Consider the following 19,329-nt stretch of genomic DNA (forward strand, 5'->3'; position numbering starts at 1 on the left):
ATATTTCGCGATTTACATTTCAATAAATTTTTATTTAGTTTTTTGTGTTTTGATATTGGAGGCGGCAGAAAAACAAGCTCAAATCTCACTTCCCGTTGTGTTTGCTTGTCGAGTGTTTTTCCGGTTGGTCGGTCGGCCGACTCATATGCATGCGGGAGTTGGCGCGTCTCGTGTGTTCCAGCTGCCTCCCGGGAGGCGGCAAGAGGCGGCACGTACGTTTTTCATCGAGACGCCGAATGTTTATTAATGCGATCAAACGCACACACGTGCGGCGTTCGGCCCGCATAAGACTTTGATGTATCTGATTTTTCCGCCGTTTGTTTTCCATCATGTGCGCGTGAGTCGCCGCCTCCGGTCTCCAGCTGTGATATCGATGGCAGAAAACATTACATTACCTGCAACAAAAAATATTTTTTTACTATTTTTGTCAATAACTTTGTCAATTTTAGCAGTAGAAAGATGAACCGCCCCTCATATAAAAGATAATTTAATTCCCTATAAGATTTGATTAAAAATTTTATGATTTTATTAAATTTTCTTAGAGTTATTTGAGATTTAATTTATGTTCTCAAGAATTCGCAATTTTTGTTTTTCTTTTGTTTTTAATTAATTAAAAATCCATTTCGAGAGATATAATTAAAACGTTTGCAATTACTGAAAGATAATTAAATTCTCTATTAATAGCAATTAAAACATACAAAGTAATAAAAATAGATTCGGCGTAATTTAAGTTGAAAGTCAAGCAGGAAGTTTTTTTGCGCCAGCAATTTGTTTTCGTTTTACAATTCATTAAATGATATTTATTAGCCGTTTCGTTTTATCGCCGAAATCGGTCTCAAGGCCTGCAGGGCAGTAAAGTCTTAGAACTTTTCCCCTCGGGAGGATGAGGGAGGTTTGAAAACGGCGTCGATATCAAACGATCAAAAACCATCGAACATTTTCTGACGTCTTCCGACTTTCTTTTCGCCAGCGCTTTGTATTGCTTAATGAATTGACTGCGAAATGAATTTTCTCGTCCGCGTTCCTTTTATTTTTTTTATTTTTTCATCCCTTATCACGCGCTTTTGTCTCAGCGCCTCAACGCAGTTATTTATTGCCCTGCTTTTTGTGATTCTAAGTCTTTGAGCATAAAATTAAAATTTTCTCTCTGCGAAATAAAAAAGTCGCGCTTTTTGCGGACGAGACAAAAAAACTGTTTGTGAAATTAATTTTCAAAGACACGATTTCGTGCATGTATTTATTTTTTGTAAATAAAATATATTTATGCGCGCGGCCGATAAGAGAGGGTAATTAATCATTCGCACGCCACTGGCGCATATAAATCAATTGCAATAAAGCACACAATGCTATAAATTATTAAAAACTAAATTAATAATAAATTGAGCAATCAAAAAGTCGAAAATTTATGATTATGATAAATTATATTTATTTTTTATTAGTGCTGTTATCATAAATAATAGTTTATTACAGAAATTAAACTTTTATAAAGGAAAAAACTTTTTTGCAAAAATTGAATTTTTTAGAAAAAAATTATTATGACATATTACACGTATTTTTATTATCTTTTTAACATAAATATTAAATAATTATAAAAATTAGACTGAACTTCGATTTTTGCAAAAAAAAAAAATTCCAAAAAAACTAAAATTTTTGCAAAAAAATTAAGATTATGATAAATATTATTTATTTTTATCACTTTTCTTTACTTTTGACGCAGTAATAATCATAAATAATAGTTTATTCCATATTATACTGGGTCATAAAATATTTTATGTTGATTTAACCAAATTGCAACATAGATATCCCTCTAACCTTAGCACTGATAGTTTTTTTCAGTTTTTTTCTACGCGCGTGAATCATTTCCATCTCCATCTTCATCTTCGATGACATTTATTCATCATTTAATATGATAGTGACGTCGTAAAAGTGTCGCGTACCAAACTCTGCGCAGTTGCTTAGCTGGATAAGACTCCTTCTCTTCTCTGGCATGCACATTACGATTTTTGCGATCGGTTTTTATCGCTTTATGGTCATTGCGCCTATAAAATTTTACTGACAAAAATGGCTACTGTCTATGTTTTAATGTCTCACAAAATATTCATAGAAACCACAAGTTCTACATAACCTAATCGCACCTAACCTTGTTTTAACCCTGCTGGATTTTTCTGACGCTTCAAATTTCACATTCTAGTTTCTGCAATTTGTGCACAATGGAACAATGGAAATTCGTGCGCGTTCGCAGGGAGTTAATTACCTCGTCGTCATCGTCGACGACGACTGTGATGACGACGCCGTCGAAGCCGCCCCCGGGGCCGCCTACCATTCCAAGGTGGAAAACGCGACCGAGCAGAATGGCAACCGGAAGCGACGACTGCGCGCCGCTCGAATGTACCCCACTTGAGGATTCTACACGGTGTATACCATGTGTTCAAAGTATGTAATATTCTAAATTTATTTATTTTATTTAAAAAATTTAAAAATTAAAATTTTGATGAAATATTTATGATTTTTATGTTTTAGGTGTTATTATGCCTATGTTGGGGTTGTGGACACACTGTATGTGTGGAATGGTGCGAATCGTCTGACGTAGAGCGAGTTTTCGAGTTTTGAAGGACGAGGCAGAAGTTTTAAGAAGGTTTTCTCTTCGTTCGACGACTGTTCCGAGGCGCGTCGCGCACGCAGATTTCGATGTTTGAATTGTCGAGTTTAATGCACCGAATGGAAGAAGAAGAAAAGCAGCACGCTTCACGCAAGCATAAGCAAAAAGATGGGGAACGGGAGCGGTAAACGTTTTCGCTCTTTGTGCGCCGCTGAAAGAAACGTGATTTTATTACAATTCGCAGTCGCGTTATGTGCGCACAATGAAAAGAACACCCTGTATCACGCAATTTATAGCTTCAATTTCTGATATTTTACGTTGTTATGTAAAAAAGGAGTAGATTTTTTAATCTACGGTTATAAGTTTTATTGTATTATGATTTTTACTTTCTGTATTATTGTAAAATTGAAAATTTGTTAATAAATAAATGTTTAAATTTATTTTGTTGCTGTTATTGATTTTATTTCTATCTTTTCAGGAGTTATTACTTATGCCCTAAAATTTGAATTTAGTGATTTACTTTTTGATGTATAAAAAATACGTAAACAATTGTGTTTCTGTGCGAAGTCAATTTTTTTTTGAAAATTGTCAACGATGAGTGCTACAATAAAATTGTACTTAAATAATTTAATAAAAATTAAACAAGCTATCAGAATCCGAAATCAGAATTTGAATATTCGCATTTTTAATTCTGCATAAAAAAAATGAAAAAGTTTTGCCTTTTTTATGACGAAATCTTTTTCAAGTGTTTTCGACTTCAAAAAAAAGTAAAATTTTTTTATTGCGGAATGTTAAAGAAAACGTGATTTTAAACACTTTATCTTAGTAAATTTTTGTTCTATGATGCATCGTTTAGATAATAATCACCATATTAAAAATCGTTTTCGTGCGAAGTCAAAATTTTTGTTTAAATTGCCAATAGGGCCTAAACGGTCACTGCTAGAGGATAATTGTCCTGAAATAAATTAATAAGAATGCAATAAGCTATCCGAATCCGAAATCAGAATTTAAAAATTCGCATTTTTAATAATGAATAAAAAAATGAAAAAGTTTTGCCTTTTTTATGACGAAATCTTTTCACGGTTTGTTTTTTATAGCATAAATTTAAAAGTTGGAATTTTGAAATTTTTTCTTCGGATTATGATAAAACAGAATATTACAAATCGTTTATTTTAATAAACTTTTTCTCTATAACCATTATTTAAGGCCCTATTGGCTCCGGTATTGGAAAAATGTAATTATAACAAATTTAACCATTTTTAAATTTTTAATCATTGAGTATTATAGAAAATGAGATTAGAAACGCTTTATTTTAATAAAATTTTGCTCTAAGATGTGCCGTTTAGATAATAATCACCAAAATGAAATTCGTTTACGTGCGAAGTCAAATTTTTTCTCAAAAATGCCAATAGGGCCTAAACGATCAGTGCTAGCATGAAATTGTTCTTAAATAATTTAATAAGAATTACATAAGCTATCAGAATCCGAAATCAGAATTTGAAAATTCGCATTTTTAATTTCGCATAAAAAAACGAAAATGTTTTGACTTTTTTATGACGAAATCTTTTCACGGTTTTATGTTTTTTATATCTCAAAAATTAAAAATTGGAATTTTGAAGATTTTTTTTCGGATTATGATAAAAAGCAACATTTTAAATCATTTATTTTAGTAATCTTTTCTTCTACGACCATTAGTTAAGGCCCTATTGACGCCGAAAGTGGTAAAATTTAATTCGAACTAAATTTAACAGTTTTACGTCAATATCTTCTAAACTAGAAGCCTAAACAAAAAAGTTACTAAAATATTTTGTTTAGAAGGTGGCTTTCTATAATAATCAGCAATAAAAACAATACATTTTTAATTTTTATTTTTCTCATAAGAAATGATGGAGAAAACTGAAAATCCAGTTTATCGCGCTTTTCTCGCAAACTAATAAAGATAAAGAAAAACGGTTTTCAGATTTGGATACAGGACATAATTATACATTATGTAGCACTTAAAAATTTTAATTTTTTCACATTTATGTAATAATTGAAAATGGTCAATAACTCAAAAACTAATTAAGATATCGAAACAAAACTTTGATAAATGGATTCTGAACATAATTCCACATCATATTGGAAAATTTGAAGAAAATCTGAGTAGTGGTTCTTTTTGGCTTGTTTCAATTTTCACAGGTAATTTGGGAAATATTGATGATATCGGAAAACTGACTGGATATCTTTCATCACATTGCAATTCTTTATCGAATGGCGTTTTCCATTTTCTCGTAGCTTAAAGTTGAATTTATAGGCCACAAAATCATCAAGTGTAACCTCTGACATGCTGAAGTGGTTTAACAGACATATTGATTACTGCCTTTTGGATAACATTTACAATAGCGCATGGTGTTGCCATTGCATCAAAGTGTGAACAAGTTCAAAATGAAGGCCGGAAGACTGTTGCTCTTGCATATAAAATGGTGAATCGTTTTGCATCAGTTCCGGTTCTGCATGACGCCATGTTTGCTTTGGCTCAGCAGACAACCGCCACACATTCGAATATTTCAGCGGCTGGATTGTTTAATGTGGACCATGCAATGTTGTTTATGTTTGTAAATTTAATTGCGACGTATATAATAGTTATTATTCAGTTTGCTGGGACTGCATCGGCAACACCCAGTAGAATTTTTAATGAAACAAGTTCATAGATGCACTTCCTAGATTTTAAGCTTGTTAAAATGCCCTGTATGTTATGTAAAAATAAAGCAATTTTAAGTTTATCTACGTTATATAATTCTTGATTAACTCTTGTATAGCATACATAACCTATAAATTTCAGAAACCCGGAGATAGTGCCCTTAAAGGTAAGAAAACATTGGAATTTGTTGCATGCCTCAAAACATATGTTTGGAAAACACTCCGTATTTTCTGTAAATCAAATGCAATTTAGGGTTTTTAATTGTTATATGATAGATAAAGAGTCCCTCTACAACATGCATACCTTTTATTTCTCGTAAGCCCTTGGAAAGTGCCCGAAAATGCCAGCCAAAAATAATTATGATGCAAAATTTTAAATTTTTTAGACACAAAACCCCCTGTATCTCCTGTAATAATCAACGGATTTAAAGTTTCTCAACGTCTGATTATAGATAAAAAGACTCTCTATACAATGCATTTCTTTAAAACCTTCTAAACCCTTTAAAAGTGCCATAAAATGCCCTTTTTGTAATAAAATTGTTAATATTTTGGCCAAAAACACTGGGTTTGACATGTTTTCTTAATTAATACTCATTAATAAACAAAAATGTCTTAATTTTATACGTAATTTTAATTTAAAGAGAATCTGAAAAAAATATTTTCGGTCGAAGAACAGGGTCGAACTTTTTGGTTAAAAAATTTTTCGGTCGAAAGACAGGGACGTATTTTCGCTTAAAATTATTTTTGGTGCGAAGTCAAATTTTTTGTTAAAATTGCCAATAGGGCCTAAACTATCAGTGCTAGAGGAAAATTGTTCGGAAATAAATGAATTAGAATTCAACGAGCTATCAGGATCCGAAAACAGATTTTAAAAATTCCTATTTTTAATTCTGCACAAAAAAATGAAAAAGTTTTGCCTTTTTTATGACGAAATCTTTTCACGGTTTATGTTTTTTATGACATAAATTTAAAAGTTTGAATTTTGAATTTTTTTTTTTCGGATTATGACAAAACAAAAGATTATAAATCATTTATTTTAGTAAATTTTTCTTCTACAGCCCTTAGTTAAGGCCCTATTGACGCCGGTTGATTTGAACCAAATTTAATTGTTTTACGCGCATATCTTCTAAACTAAAAGCCTAATTAAAAAATATTACTGAAATATTTTGTTTGTATAATTGTTCTCTATAATATTCAGCAATAAAAACTTTAATTTTTCAATTTTTATTTTTCTCATAAGAAATAATGGAGAAAACTGAAAATTCAGTTTATCGCGCTTTTCTCGCAAACTAATAAAGATAAAGAAAAACTGTTTTCAGATTCGGATTGAGGACAAAATTATACATCATCTAGCACTTAAAAATATTAAATTTTCGACACTTATGTAATAATTGAAAATGGTCAATAACTCAAGAACTAATTAAGATATCAGAACAAAACTTTGATAAATGGATTCTGGGCATCATTCTACATCATATAGGAAAATTTGAAGAAAATCTGAGTTGTGGTTCTTTTTGGCCTGTTTCAATTTTCACAGGTAATTTGGGAAATATTGGTGTTATCGGAAAACTGACTGGATATCTTTCATCACATTACAAGGCTCTATCGAATGGCGTTTTCCATTTTCTTCTAGCTGATAATTTAATTTTTGACCCAAAGAATCGGTAAGTGTAACCTCTTGATATTTTTCGAGGCGTTTTGATCAACTTCTCAGAATCAAAAAACTAAATCTGCCATTTAATAGATCCTTATCATGACATGAAAAAAGTGCAAAAAGTTTTTTTGCATCTTTCATACTTTCCGAGAAAATCGCGTCGGAAAATTGCATTTCCCTCTCTCAAAAGTAAAAATTTTAAAATCTTATTATATGTAGAATTGTTCCCTGGACGTTATGCCGTTTTCCGTTTTTGATTATCTCTATTAGTTTCTTAGATAATCGGTAATTAAGTGGCGATGGAAATACACGTTCTATATAAATGCGTCTACAGAGTAAGGCAAGTATTAATGAATGAAAAGATATGTTTATAAGGTAATTATAAGCTCCTCTACACAATACTAGTATTAGTACTTAAAAATAATTAGAATTACGTAATTAGATGTCAGGCGCCTCCGCCATATTTTACGTAATTATTTAAAATTTTTTATAAATTAAAAAAAAATAGCTTTTTTTGCAGATTATGAAAGAAGACAATTATTTAAACAAAATATCTTAGTAAATTATTTGCATGAGACGTTTGTTTAGTTTAGAAGATATTCGGTATCTTTGGTTCCTATCAATTGGCGTCAATAGGGCCTTAAATAAGGGTTGTATAAGAAAATTTTACTGAAATAAATTACTTATAATATACTGTTTTATCATTATCCGAAAAATAATTTCAAAATTTCAATTTTTAAATTTATGCTATAAAAAACATAAACCGTGAAAAGATTTAGTCATAAAAAAGGCAAAACTTTTTCATTTTTTTATGCAGAATTAAAAATGCGAATTTTTAAATTCTGATTTCGGATTCTGATAGCTTATTGAATTCTTATTAATTTATTTCCGGAAAATTATCCTCTAGCAGTGACCGTTTAGGCCCTATTGGCAATTTTAACAACAATTTTGACTTCGCACGAAAACGAAATTTATTATCGTGATTATTATCTAAACGATGCATCTTAGAACAAAAATTTACTAAGATAAAGTGTTTAAAAATTGTTTGCTGATTATTATAGAAGCCACCTCCCAAACAAAAAAGTTACTTCAAATATTTTTGTTTTAGAGGTGGCTTTTATAATAATCAGCAAAAAAAACAATACATTTTCTACTTCTATTTTCTCATAAGAAATGATGGAGAAAACTGAAAACCAGTTTATCGCGCTTTTCTCGCAAACTAATAAAAGATAAAGAAAACGGTTTTCAGATTTGGGATATTGCGACATAATTATACATTATGTAGCACTTAAAAATTTTAATTTTTTCACATTTAGGTAATAATTGAAAATGGTCAATAACTCAAAAACTAATTAAGATATCGAAACAAAACTATGATAATTGGATTCTGGGCATAATTCCACATCATATTGGAAAATTTGAAGAAAATCTGAGTAGTGGTTCTTTTTAGAGCGTTTCAATTTTCACAGGTAATTTGGGAAATATTAATGATATCGGAAAACTGACTGGATATCTTTCATCACATTGCAATTCTTTATCGAATGGCGTTTTCCATTTTCTCGTAGCTTAAAGTTGAATTTATAGGCCACAAAATCATCAAGTGTAACCTCTTGACATTTTTGAAGTGGTTTTTGGTCAACTTCTCAGAATCAAAAAACTGAATCTGCCATTTTATAGACCCTTATCATGACATGAAGAAAGTGGAAAAAGTTTCTTTCTATCTTTATTAATTTCCGAGAAAATTGCGTCGGAAAATTGTTTTTCACTTTCTCAAAAATAAAAATTTTAAATTGTTATCAGTTGTAGAATTGTTTGCTGAACGCAATGCTGTTTTCCGTTTTTGATTATCTCTATTAATTTCTTAGATAATCGGTAATTAAGTGGCGATGGAGATACACGTTTTACATAAATGCGTCTACAGGGTAAACTGCAAGTATTAATGAATGAAAAGATATGTTTATAACATAATTATAAGCCCCTCTACACAATACTAGTATTAGTGCTTAAAAATAATTAGAATTACGTAATTAAATGTCAGGCGCCTCCGCCATATTTTACGTAACTATTTACATTTTTTTTATAAATTAAAAAAATTAAGATTTTTTTACATATTATCAAAGAGGACAATTATTTGAATATAATATCTTAGTAAATTATTTTAATGAAACGTTTAGTTTAGAAGATATTCGGTATCATTGGTTCCTATCAATAGGCGTCAATAGGGCCTTAAATAAGGGCTGTATAAGAAAATTTTACTAAAATAAATTACTTATAATATTCTGTTTTATGATAATCCGAAAAAATAATTTCAAAATTCCAAATTTTAAATTTATGCTATAAAAAACATAAACCGTGAAAAGATTTCGTCATAAAAAAGGCAAAACTTTTTCATTTTTTTATGCAGAATTAAAAATTGGAATTTTTAAAATCTGATTTTGGATTCGGATAGCTTGTTTAATTTTAATTAAATTATTTTAGAACAATTTCATTCTAACACTGATAGTATAGGCCCTATTGGCATTTTTAAGAAAAAATTTGACTTCGCACGAAAACGAATTTCACAATGGTGATTATTTTCAAAACTATGCATCTTAGAACAAAATTTTATTAAAATAAAGTATTTAAAATAACATTTTCTTCAATATTCAAGAATAAAAAATTTTATTTTTCACACTTAGGTAATAATTTTTTAAAAAAAAGTTCGGTCCTGTCCTTCAACCAAAAATAATTTTTAGATAAAGTTCGACTCTGTTCTTCGACCAAAAAATAAAATTGGAATACTAATTCGGCCCTGTTTTTCGACTAAAAATGCAACTTACAGCAAAAATACATTTTGATTGGCGTTTTAGGGCCTTTCCTAAGGGTTTAGGGTGTTCAAACGGTGCGCATGATGTAAAGGGCTTTTTAAGCTACATTTTGGTCTTTAGAATTTCTATATTGCTTTACTGGTTCAAGAGATATAGGGTGTTTTCTGCACAAAAACACAAAAATTTTTGCTATATAACAACTTAAATGTCCATTTTAGGGCACTTCTTCAAGGATTGAAGGGTAAAACGTATATGTATCTCATAAAGGCATTCCTAATCTATTAGGGAAATTTAAAAAATACCAGAATTTTCCATTTTCATAGAAAATATCGCATATTTTCCACTTGAAGTTTTACAAATTTCCGAAAAATGCATTTTTAAAGGGCATTTTAAGGCATTTCTGAAGGGTTTAGAGGGTTAAAATGGTACACATTTTGTAGAGAAGATTTTCATCTAGTATATTACAATGAGCAATCAAAAATTTGCTTATTTTTATAGGAGATAGAGGGTGTTTTCAAAAGCGAGTTTTATAAATTTGAGAATATCAATGATTTAGAATCGTATTTAATGGCACTTCCTGTAATTGAACAAATCCTGGAAGCACATATATAATTAAACAACCCTAAAGCTAGAATATAGCAAGAAAAAAATTGTAAATTTCTGTAGGGTGATAAGTCATACAGGGCGTTATTCAAACCAAATTTTGCAAATTAGCAATAAAAGGCAATTTTGAAATGGGGTTTAAGGGCACTTCTTAATAACTCTAAGGACCAAGTATTTTCACATATAAAAGACAACCTTTTCAACTATAACACATCAAAGAAAAAACCCAAATTGCTTGATTGGTACAGGAGATACAGAGTGTTTCTTAAGTCAACTTTTAGCAAACCATTAAACACCGTTTTATAATCACCTTTATTTCCTGCTCGCTAATACGCATTGTTGATAAAATTGCATTTTCAGACGAAACTAGCAGCTTATTACGAAGGTGGCGGCAAAAAGTTTACGATGATTAATCGCCGCCGACAGCGTCGTCGCCGGTGGTCGTTTCGCCGGCTGGCGACGCAACAATTTTCTTGTCGTTTGTCTTTGTTTGCGCGGTGTTGTTTTTTGTTTTTTGTTTTATTCGTTTTCGTTTTCGCCGAGTTGTCGTCGCGAACAGGAACTATAACTCCGCTGCATGCGCGTTTTTCATCCAGCTTCCCTAAGTGCCGGCTGCTTTTTTTTCAGGTGGCCTCATCAGTATTTTTGTCACAATTCTTCTGCTCGTTGAAGCACACCACATTAATTATTATAACGTTTTTATACCAACAAATAAAAACAAAAAAACCAAAATTAGATAGCAATTAAATATATCAACACCCTGTATAATTTTTTTACCTATAGAGATAACCAAATTCGAGTAATCGTCAAATATTTAATCAAAACAAAAAATAAAAACAAATAAAATTTTGCCTTTTAAATCTAGTTTTTTCCGATGTTTAAGGGTAGCTTGCGAATGGGGGTGATGTGCCAGGGGGCGGCGGTGCGTTTGACAATGACAAATCGTTTAGGCATCGCTTTAAAAAGCGTTTGTCGAGCGCGCACCAAACAAATGTTTACAACTTTTTATAATAGACACACACGCATTCCGCATCGGAGGCGGGAGCGAAGGCAAAGAGATGAAAGCCGGGCGAAAAAAAAAACTTTCTGCTGGGCTATAGCTACATTTTTTTATATTCGATTTCTTGCCGCCAACTGGCAACTGGGACGTTCGATTCCATTCTCGTTCTCATCCGTTTTATTCGCGCTTCATCGTCGTTTCATCGTCGATTTTCGATGCTCGGCCATTTCCTCCCTTTTTTTAGTGTGTAGCGAGGGGCGGCGGTCGCTCACAACAGTCACACCAATACAACATTTGTTGACTTTTGCTTCACTGTGAGCGTTTTAGTTTTATATTTATTTCTGCTTGCCATTCTTGGGCACTTCCGGTGGCAAAGTTTGTTTATCTGTTATCATTTTCCGGTTTTCCTTAATCTTTAATCGCTATTTTACAATATTTACAATCATAAACCTTTAATTTTTTAAGTTTTTATTTGAAAAAAATAATGAATATCTATCAAATGGTTGCCACCCCGACACATTTCCCTAACATCTATTCAATTGCGTGTCGTCCCCGCTCATTACTCATTACTATTGTTAACGTTCTGACTTATTTTCCGTTTTCCGGAACGAGTGTCATTTTGCCGCCCTCCGCATACCTGCAGACTGAGGCGGCGGCTGAAGAACACGATCATTGTCTGTTCGCCGGCGCCCGCGTACTCTCACAAGCTCGTAAAACGGCACATATTACGTCGACGCCGCCGCCGCCACCGTCACCCTATCGTAAAATAATGGCGTATCGATTTTGCATTACGGATGCGTCGCTGTCGACACACACACATACAACAACATCAAAAGTAAAGATGAACATTTAAATATTCATCATTTATTTATTAGCGAAAAATCTTGAAACACTTTGTATATTTTAAAAATTAATATTTGACGTGTACAGTGACGTGGACAATCGTTTGCGACACAAATCATTCAGAACAAATACGAATCAAACTCAACCGGTTGAACATTGGAGGCAGTGGAGGCAGTGGAGGCGGTAGAGTTTGTATGAGGTTATACCCGGCGTGCTCATACCTGTAGACGGATTGTACTCCGCCGGGGGCGGCTGGGGCCGGCGACAAACACCCTGATTGCTCCGATGCGCCGATTCAACCATGTTTATTATAGTCGTGTGGGCGCACACTCGCATTCCGATTATCTACAATTATTATTCATTCGTGCGCGCCACAACAAACATGCGCGATTAATAATCCATCAAGGGGCGGCAAGTGCGCACGCCTCCGTTTGTATCTATACATTATTAAACATCAACTGCTACATGTAATAAAAATAAATAAATTTAATTGATTACATTATAGATGTCGTTATTTTATATAACCTATTAAATTATTGTTTTTTAATTAAATATTTATGCAAATATTGTTTAAATTAATTAAATTTTTGATAATATTATAGGTAATGTAAATTATTAACATTCCGTAGAAGAAAATTTAATGTTTTTATTATTGTTATTAAATTAAACGCATTTAAAGTTTAACTTCTCTGAATTATTACGTAATCTGCGTATATTATATAAGAGCACATCGATAAGTGAAAGGTGTAGTCTGTAGGAGAGACTTTGTGTATATACAGTCTGCTCGCGTGAAAAGGATCCTAGGGTTCGAGTAAAAAGTGATCGAATCCTGCGTGATCCCTGATCGTACGTAGAGGCTTTTGCATCATTGGAATCCCGTACAGACCCATTGCACTCGTGGTATAAAATGGTTAAGTGAATTAGGTTAGAGTGTGGTTTACGGGGTGTTTTGTAAAAACTTCTTTTCTTCACATTTTGTTATTCCACACATGTGATCCTCACATGATGACAGGATGTGTGCCCCTTTTGTTGTCCTTTTTGTTATCATCGACAAAGTTTCCATTTAAATAATGAGCGCGTCGGCTATCAAGTTATTTAGTGTTGGGCGTTTAGTGTTTAGCCGTTTAATAAAGGAGCACACAAAACAACGGGATCAAAACCAGGAAACAATGGCGGCCACTCTCTCACTGAAAGCTCTCCTAGCTTAATATCCTTTCATCAACTTATCTCACAATGGAGTTAATCATTGACACACACATTTTTTACTCAAATGAAACACAAAATATGTAAAAAACACTGTGTATGATAAAATGTATGATATTGATATTTATTGTTAAAAAATATTGTTTTATTTTAACCAAGGCGGAAATTATTCGATTTGGGTATATTGTTGTGATACATTTGTGTTGTCAACCTAACCGCCGCCCCCTTGATACGAATCTCGGTTGAAATAGTGCACAATGCAAATAACGCGCCTGGCTGCGCCTCCCACAGGAGAATCGGACATTCCGCAGAGATAGGAAAGTAGTGTGAGGTGGTGTCCTTTTAGGGGGTGGCCGTACGTGTACATGTGGGGGTGGTAAAAGCGAAATTTTGAAACGCATGCAAATATTAAACATGTATGCACGCGCGCGCACGACGGCTAGGGCCAATTTATACGCAAATTTTCATTATGCGCCCCTGTGTCCGCTGGGGGCGGCCATATTGATTTATTACCTGCGCCCCAGTACGCAAACAAAACGTATTGGAATGTGATATTGCGAAAATAAAAATAAAAAAACATCAACATGAGTTTTTAAATATTTTTAATTTTTAAATAGTCTTTAAACACTTTGTATAATTAGGATTTTCTAAACTTAAGTGCATTTTTAGCGTGTCGTGAATCAGATCAGAAAATAGACTGATCTTTTCCGCGCGCAGACAAAGAAACTAAAATTAATTCACGCCGCGACCGGCTGCGTCGCATTAATGTCGCGCCGCCTCCGTCGCCGCCGCCGCCACCGCTGTGCAATGTAAACACGTGTTCGATATTCGAAATGACACGTTTGCACTCACAGTTGCGAAAGTGTCTAGAAAGTAGCTAAACAAAAATACCACCACGTATATACAAAGTGTTTCAAGAAAAAAATGTTTATAAATATCTAACAAATATTTACGTGTTTCTCATTGAACATATTGTATATATAAAAATGTTTACTCTAAAAGTTCCACTATGGACCATAACAAAAATTGATTTATGTTCGGCCAAACTCCTGCCATCTGTGCGCTCAGCAGGAGGCGGCTATCGCAGCCGCCTCCGGCAAAACACGCGCGCGTCCCCGTAATTGCTTACAACGATTAAATAAACGTTTTGTCAGTACGTATCCAAACACGTAACCTACCAGCAAACTTAACCAAACATAACATCTGATTAAGATTGACTTTGGTTAATTTCATAACCTCAAAACGCAAACTTTTCCAATATCAAACTTGCGTTTTGTTTTTAAGGTTAGTTTACGGCTTGTTTAGAGTGGTGGGCCACAGCTGTGGGAAGAAATTGCTCGTTGAAAAAAAAGTATCGACAATATCAACTTTTTTTAGTCAAATCAATCATTTTCGCTTTACCCACGTCAGATATACAATGTGTCCGTGAATTAAGGAAAAAATAAACGCGGAATTGAATATGTAAAACGATGGAAATATAAATCAACGTGACGAGTGGATTCAATCGGTCTTTGTCGTGTGCGGTTGTGTTGGGGGGCGGCGGAGAGACTGTTGCGCCTGGCCTGGCAGACTAGATGAAGTCTAATATGCTGCGAGCGGTGAAAAATCCGCTTTAATTTCGCACGCGAGACTTTTTTTCCGTTTCTTTCCCGGTAGGTATGGCGGCGGCGGGGGCGGCAAGGTACGAATTGCGTTCGTGGGCATCCGGGACTCATAAATTTCCGCGTGCGGTGTGGATGTGGTTGTGGTAGTGGCGAGCGATGATATGCACACACTTTGGCGGCGGTGAAAGTGGAGGCGGCGAAATAAGATAACCTTCCAAGCCGTCGATACCTTTTCCACGAGTGCATAAGATATATGCCGGAGCCGGAATCGAATATTTCACAGACCGCTGTTATCTATACGTGCACATACCCACTTGTTTGCACAGGATACACAGGGTGTTGCAGAAATTTTTTTGATGTAAAAAATTAAAAATAAACACTTTGTATGTGCGAAATCGATTTGCGCTTTAAGAGCTCAACCTCGAATTTGCTTACGAAGTTGTCGGAAAACCGTGTAGTCGTGCTGCATCCATTGGAGGCGGCAGAGACGCGATTACTTACCGCGATTGCCGATTACGATCGGGTCTAATGGAAACTAATTGAAATATATTTTCTTCTAATGCATTCGGACGCGTTACATCCGACATTGCTCATTGCGCGTTTGTGGATATATACAGAGTGTTTTTGGAAGTGAATTTTTTTGTTATTTGAGTGTAAATAATTGTTGGAACATTTTAATTACGCAAAGTTTTTAATTGTTAAACAACGCGACACACATTTTATTGCCAAGCGGAGCGTGCCTAACGAGTTTAATGCCGATGGGAGGCGGCGGCGGCGGCGACGAGCTGCTTGGCCGAACATTCGATTATCCTCCAAACTGGGCGCCAGCCTCGCGCTATTATAATCAATGGATATTTTAATTAAACTTTTCGAATTCCTTTTGTTCCACTGCCGCCGCCGCCGCCTCCAATTTTTTTCTCCTATGGGATTACCAGACAACGAAATCGAATTAAGTGCATTTTTATTATTTAAAAAAAAATTTTTTTTTTCTAAAAAAAAATCTAAAAACACATTGTATATAATATTATTAATCATGTGCTTCTCGTCGTAAGTTAAAAGCGGCTTTTAATCGACGATAAACATTGCTCGGCATTTTTATTTTTTATTTATCTTTTCGCGAGCGAACGCCGGCGGTGTTAAAGTCGATGAAACTTCAATAAAAAAAAATCGTAAACAAACAGGGAAAACTTTGCGCACTCGAGATGAACGAAAGGGAATAAATAAAAATTATATTAGATTATATATAGACGAGCGCGCGCGCAAAATTTCTGACGTGTTGACAAGATGGCCGCCGTTGTGTGTAAACACAAATGTAAACAGAATTAAAACGCGAGGCGAGCAAATTTGCAGTGCGCGGCGATATTAAAAATATCTAACTGACAGCTGTCAAAAAAGTGTAAAAATAGGTTATATGTTTTGACAGCTGTCAGAAACTAGGTTTTATGATGACATAACCCATATTAGTGTTGGTATTGTGTGTGCGGCTAATAAATTTATGGCTGCACTGCGAAATTCGGCAGTTTCAACCTGAAGGAGCGCGATACGCGTGTGGTGAAGGGGGTGGCAACACCCCCCAGTGTGTTTATTGCCGGCTGACGCTAATAACGCTAAACGCTGAGGCGAACGCGATAACTTCGACGCACAAACTCAGAAACTACCCTTTTACTCTAAACCAGTGGCGTGCAAAATGTTTATTCAACTAAAATAAACAATTATACACATTAACACATAAAATAACAACAAAAAACTTTAATAATTATTTATATTTTTAAAATTATAAATTTTTTTGTTTAAAATTTTGAGGGTCACTGGTTTTCCTGGTGTCGACGTGCGTAATGAGAAGACGAGTCGGACGAGCACGTTCGTTACTACTCGTTTGGCGTTACACTACACTAGTCCTCAGTCCTTAGACCTAACCTACACATTTACGCACCCATACACACACACAGACACACTGTATATTCCAATTGCGGATAGCTGTGTGCGTGAGCAGATCTAAGGTAATTGTAACAACGCAGGCAGGTGGAGGTGGTGGCAGGTGAGTAATTAAATTCACTCGTTGTCTATTTGAACCAGCTACCGCCGCTGCCGCCGCCTCCGTTGGCGAAATTTCGGCCGCCCGCATTCCGTCATTTCGCTCATTGTTGTTCGTTTGCTTATCTTTCATTTTGCCACCAGCGTCCAACTATTATAATTGCGCCAAAACTAAAACACACGCGGCTACATTTTGTTAGCCGCCCCTCGGGGGCAGTACTAACATTTCTACATTTCATCATTTTGCAAGGGATACGGACAAAGACAAACACGTAATTAGAGAAATTGATTAATTAGTATTTATCTTTTGCAAAATACCGGTATTTTGGAATTACCGGTTTTTTCTTTTTTAAAAACCGGTATTTTTATTTTTTAATACCGATATTTTTATATCTAATATATAAAAATTTTATAATTTAAAAAATACCGGTATACCGAAATACCGGTATTAAACTACAAGTTCCCATAAAACCGTTTTGGAAGCACTGGAGTAGTTAAAAAAAGACTAACTAATGTCTAATGTCTAAGTGTTTTTCTGTCTGAAATAATTAGGTCATCGGCGATTAGTATTCGATCATAAATTTGGCTTTTTGTTTACGCTGGCGGGCCATATTTTTAGCTTCGTGAATGCAAATTGAAAAACACATTCGCCGCTTTGCCATCAAAACTCTTTAACTAGAAACACGCGCCCGGCGAACGTTTAACTAAAACTTCGTCGAACCTCGCTCGGAAATGAAAATATTTATTTTCCCATCGTGGCGACAAGATTTAGCTATCTATAAATATTTGATTTTCCAAAAGCGACAATTCCAATACTAACCTGACACTTAGGATACTGATCGTCCGGTTGTTGCGCCACTTTCCATCCCAACAGCGGCGGTATGCAGATTAGCGCAGACAGCAACCAAACTGCAGTTATCATCACTACCGCCCGCACGGGGGTGCGCTTCTTAAGATACTCCACTGCTTGCGTGATGCTCCAATAGCGATCGAGCGAAATCAAACAAAGATTCATGATACTCGCCGTGCTGAGGAGGACATCCATGGCGGAATGGATGTCACACCACCACGAGCCAAATATCCAGTAACCCATTAGTTCATTTGCTAGTGAAAACGGCATGATTATCAACCCGAGGAAGAAATCTGCAACCGCTAGCGAAGCTATGAACCAATTCTGTATGTTTTTCAACGCTTTTTCTGTGGTTATAGCAATGATGACTAACATGTTGCCTACCACGACGACAATCATCAGGATAGTAATCGCAATTGATGCTAATACAATTTGTGGAAGTGTGTATCCACTGGGATAATGCTGGACGAATGTTTCGTTCGGTGCCAGGCTGGAATTTGCTGTGCCATTGTCGAAGATCGAGAGTAAAATGTCCTCCATCGCCAGCGCCGCTCGTGGTGTCATATTCATCAACGCCATCTTTCGGTTGGGTGTTTAAGGTTAAAATGTAAACTTTTGACAGCTGTCAAAACATAACCGCAACTGTTGTATTATACACTATGTTCAGAATGAATTTTTGGTTAAAATTTTTTGGTCCCACTTGACACTTTGTTGTTTTTTAAAACATTTAAAACTTAAACTATGCGATTATTATATACAGTGTGTGTTTAGAAACCCGTTTGCTCCGAATCTTTGCCGGTTTGTACATAAACATATATTTATCATATATATCGGTGTCGGCGAATAATTTATTATCAACTTAATTATTTTTTTATAATTTTTAATTTTTAACAAACCGGAAAATTATTTTTTAGTTAAACATAAACAAAAGTTTGACGTTCACAGACACGTGACGCGCACTCACATCATCTCGACGCGACACCTTAACGCACTCTTAAAAAATTTAAATAACTTTCCGGTTATCCGGGTGTCTGTGGTTTTTATTTTCCGGTTTTATTTTTTTGTTGGTTGTGCTTGCAAGTTGAGTGTTCACGTGTCGACACTAGCTAGTTTAGAATATAGTCTTCGCGGCGCGGACGCGAGATGTTGGTTGGGGGAGGCTGTGGCGGCGGCCGCGGCGTCGTCGTCGGCGTCCTCGGCGGCGCTGCTGCTGCGGGCGGCTGCACGAAGCTCGCAGGACATGTTACCGCCACGTTGCTCTACCGCGCACTGCCGGAGAACAAGCGCGTTCCCAACGCCGCCGCCGCCCCCCTCGCAGAAGCAGAAGCGCGCCTCCTCCCACTCCCACCGCTCCCGGGCATGCGGAGTACTACGCACTCCCATCGAGAGTGCTACTACATTCTACAACCGAGTAATATTTTTTCCAAAAATATCAACACACACACGTACTGTA

The 19,329-nt window shown here is 35.0% G+C and overlaps 1 protein-coding gene and 1 long non-coding RNA gene across 3 annotated transcripts in view; one reads left to right on the forward strand and one right to left on the reverse strand.

Annotated features, from left to right (window-relative positions):
- LOC135804198 (uncharacterized) overlaps nt 1-2,436 on the forward strand; it is a 74,502-nt gene extending 72,066 nt beyond the window's left edge. For both annotated transcript variants that reach the window (XR_010550990.1, XR_010550991.1), the window contains one exon: nt 2,192-2,436. This is a non-coding gene — a long non-coding RNA (uncharacterized lncRNA). The remainder of the gene's footprint in view (nt 1-2,191) is intronic.
- Nucleotides 311-19,135, reverse strand: Octalpha2R (alpha2-adrenergic-like octopamine receptor). The gene is made up of 2 exons (XM_065317985.1): nt 17,847-19,135; nt 311-395 (listed from the first exon to the last, which is right to left on the reverse strand). Exons 1-2 carry the CDS (start codon nt 18,453-18,455, stop codon nt 387-389), a joined length of 618 nt encoding a protein of 205 aa, XP_065174057.1. The 5' UTR covers nt 18,456-19,135; the 3' UTR covers nt 311-386.
- Nucleotides 19,136-19,329: the final 194 nt, after the last annotated feature.

Source organism: Atheta coriaria, unplaced genomic scaffold (assembly GCF_025399875.1).
Source record: "Atheta coriaria isolate IRGN ID8LTWV9N9 unplaced genomic scaffold, Caltech_Dcor_3.1 hic_scaffold_3_pilon, whole genome shotgun sequence".
Lineage (NCBI taxonomy): Eukaryota > Metazoa > Arthropoda > Insecta > Coleoptera > Staphylinidae > Dalotia > Dalotia coriaria.

Excerpts from the sequence above, each read along its gene's own strand:
- Octalpha2R (XM_065317985.1), bottom strand. The coding sequence starts at position 18,455 with ATGGCGTTGATGAATATGACACCACGAGCGGCGCTGGCGATGGAGGAC.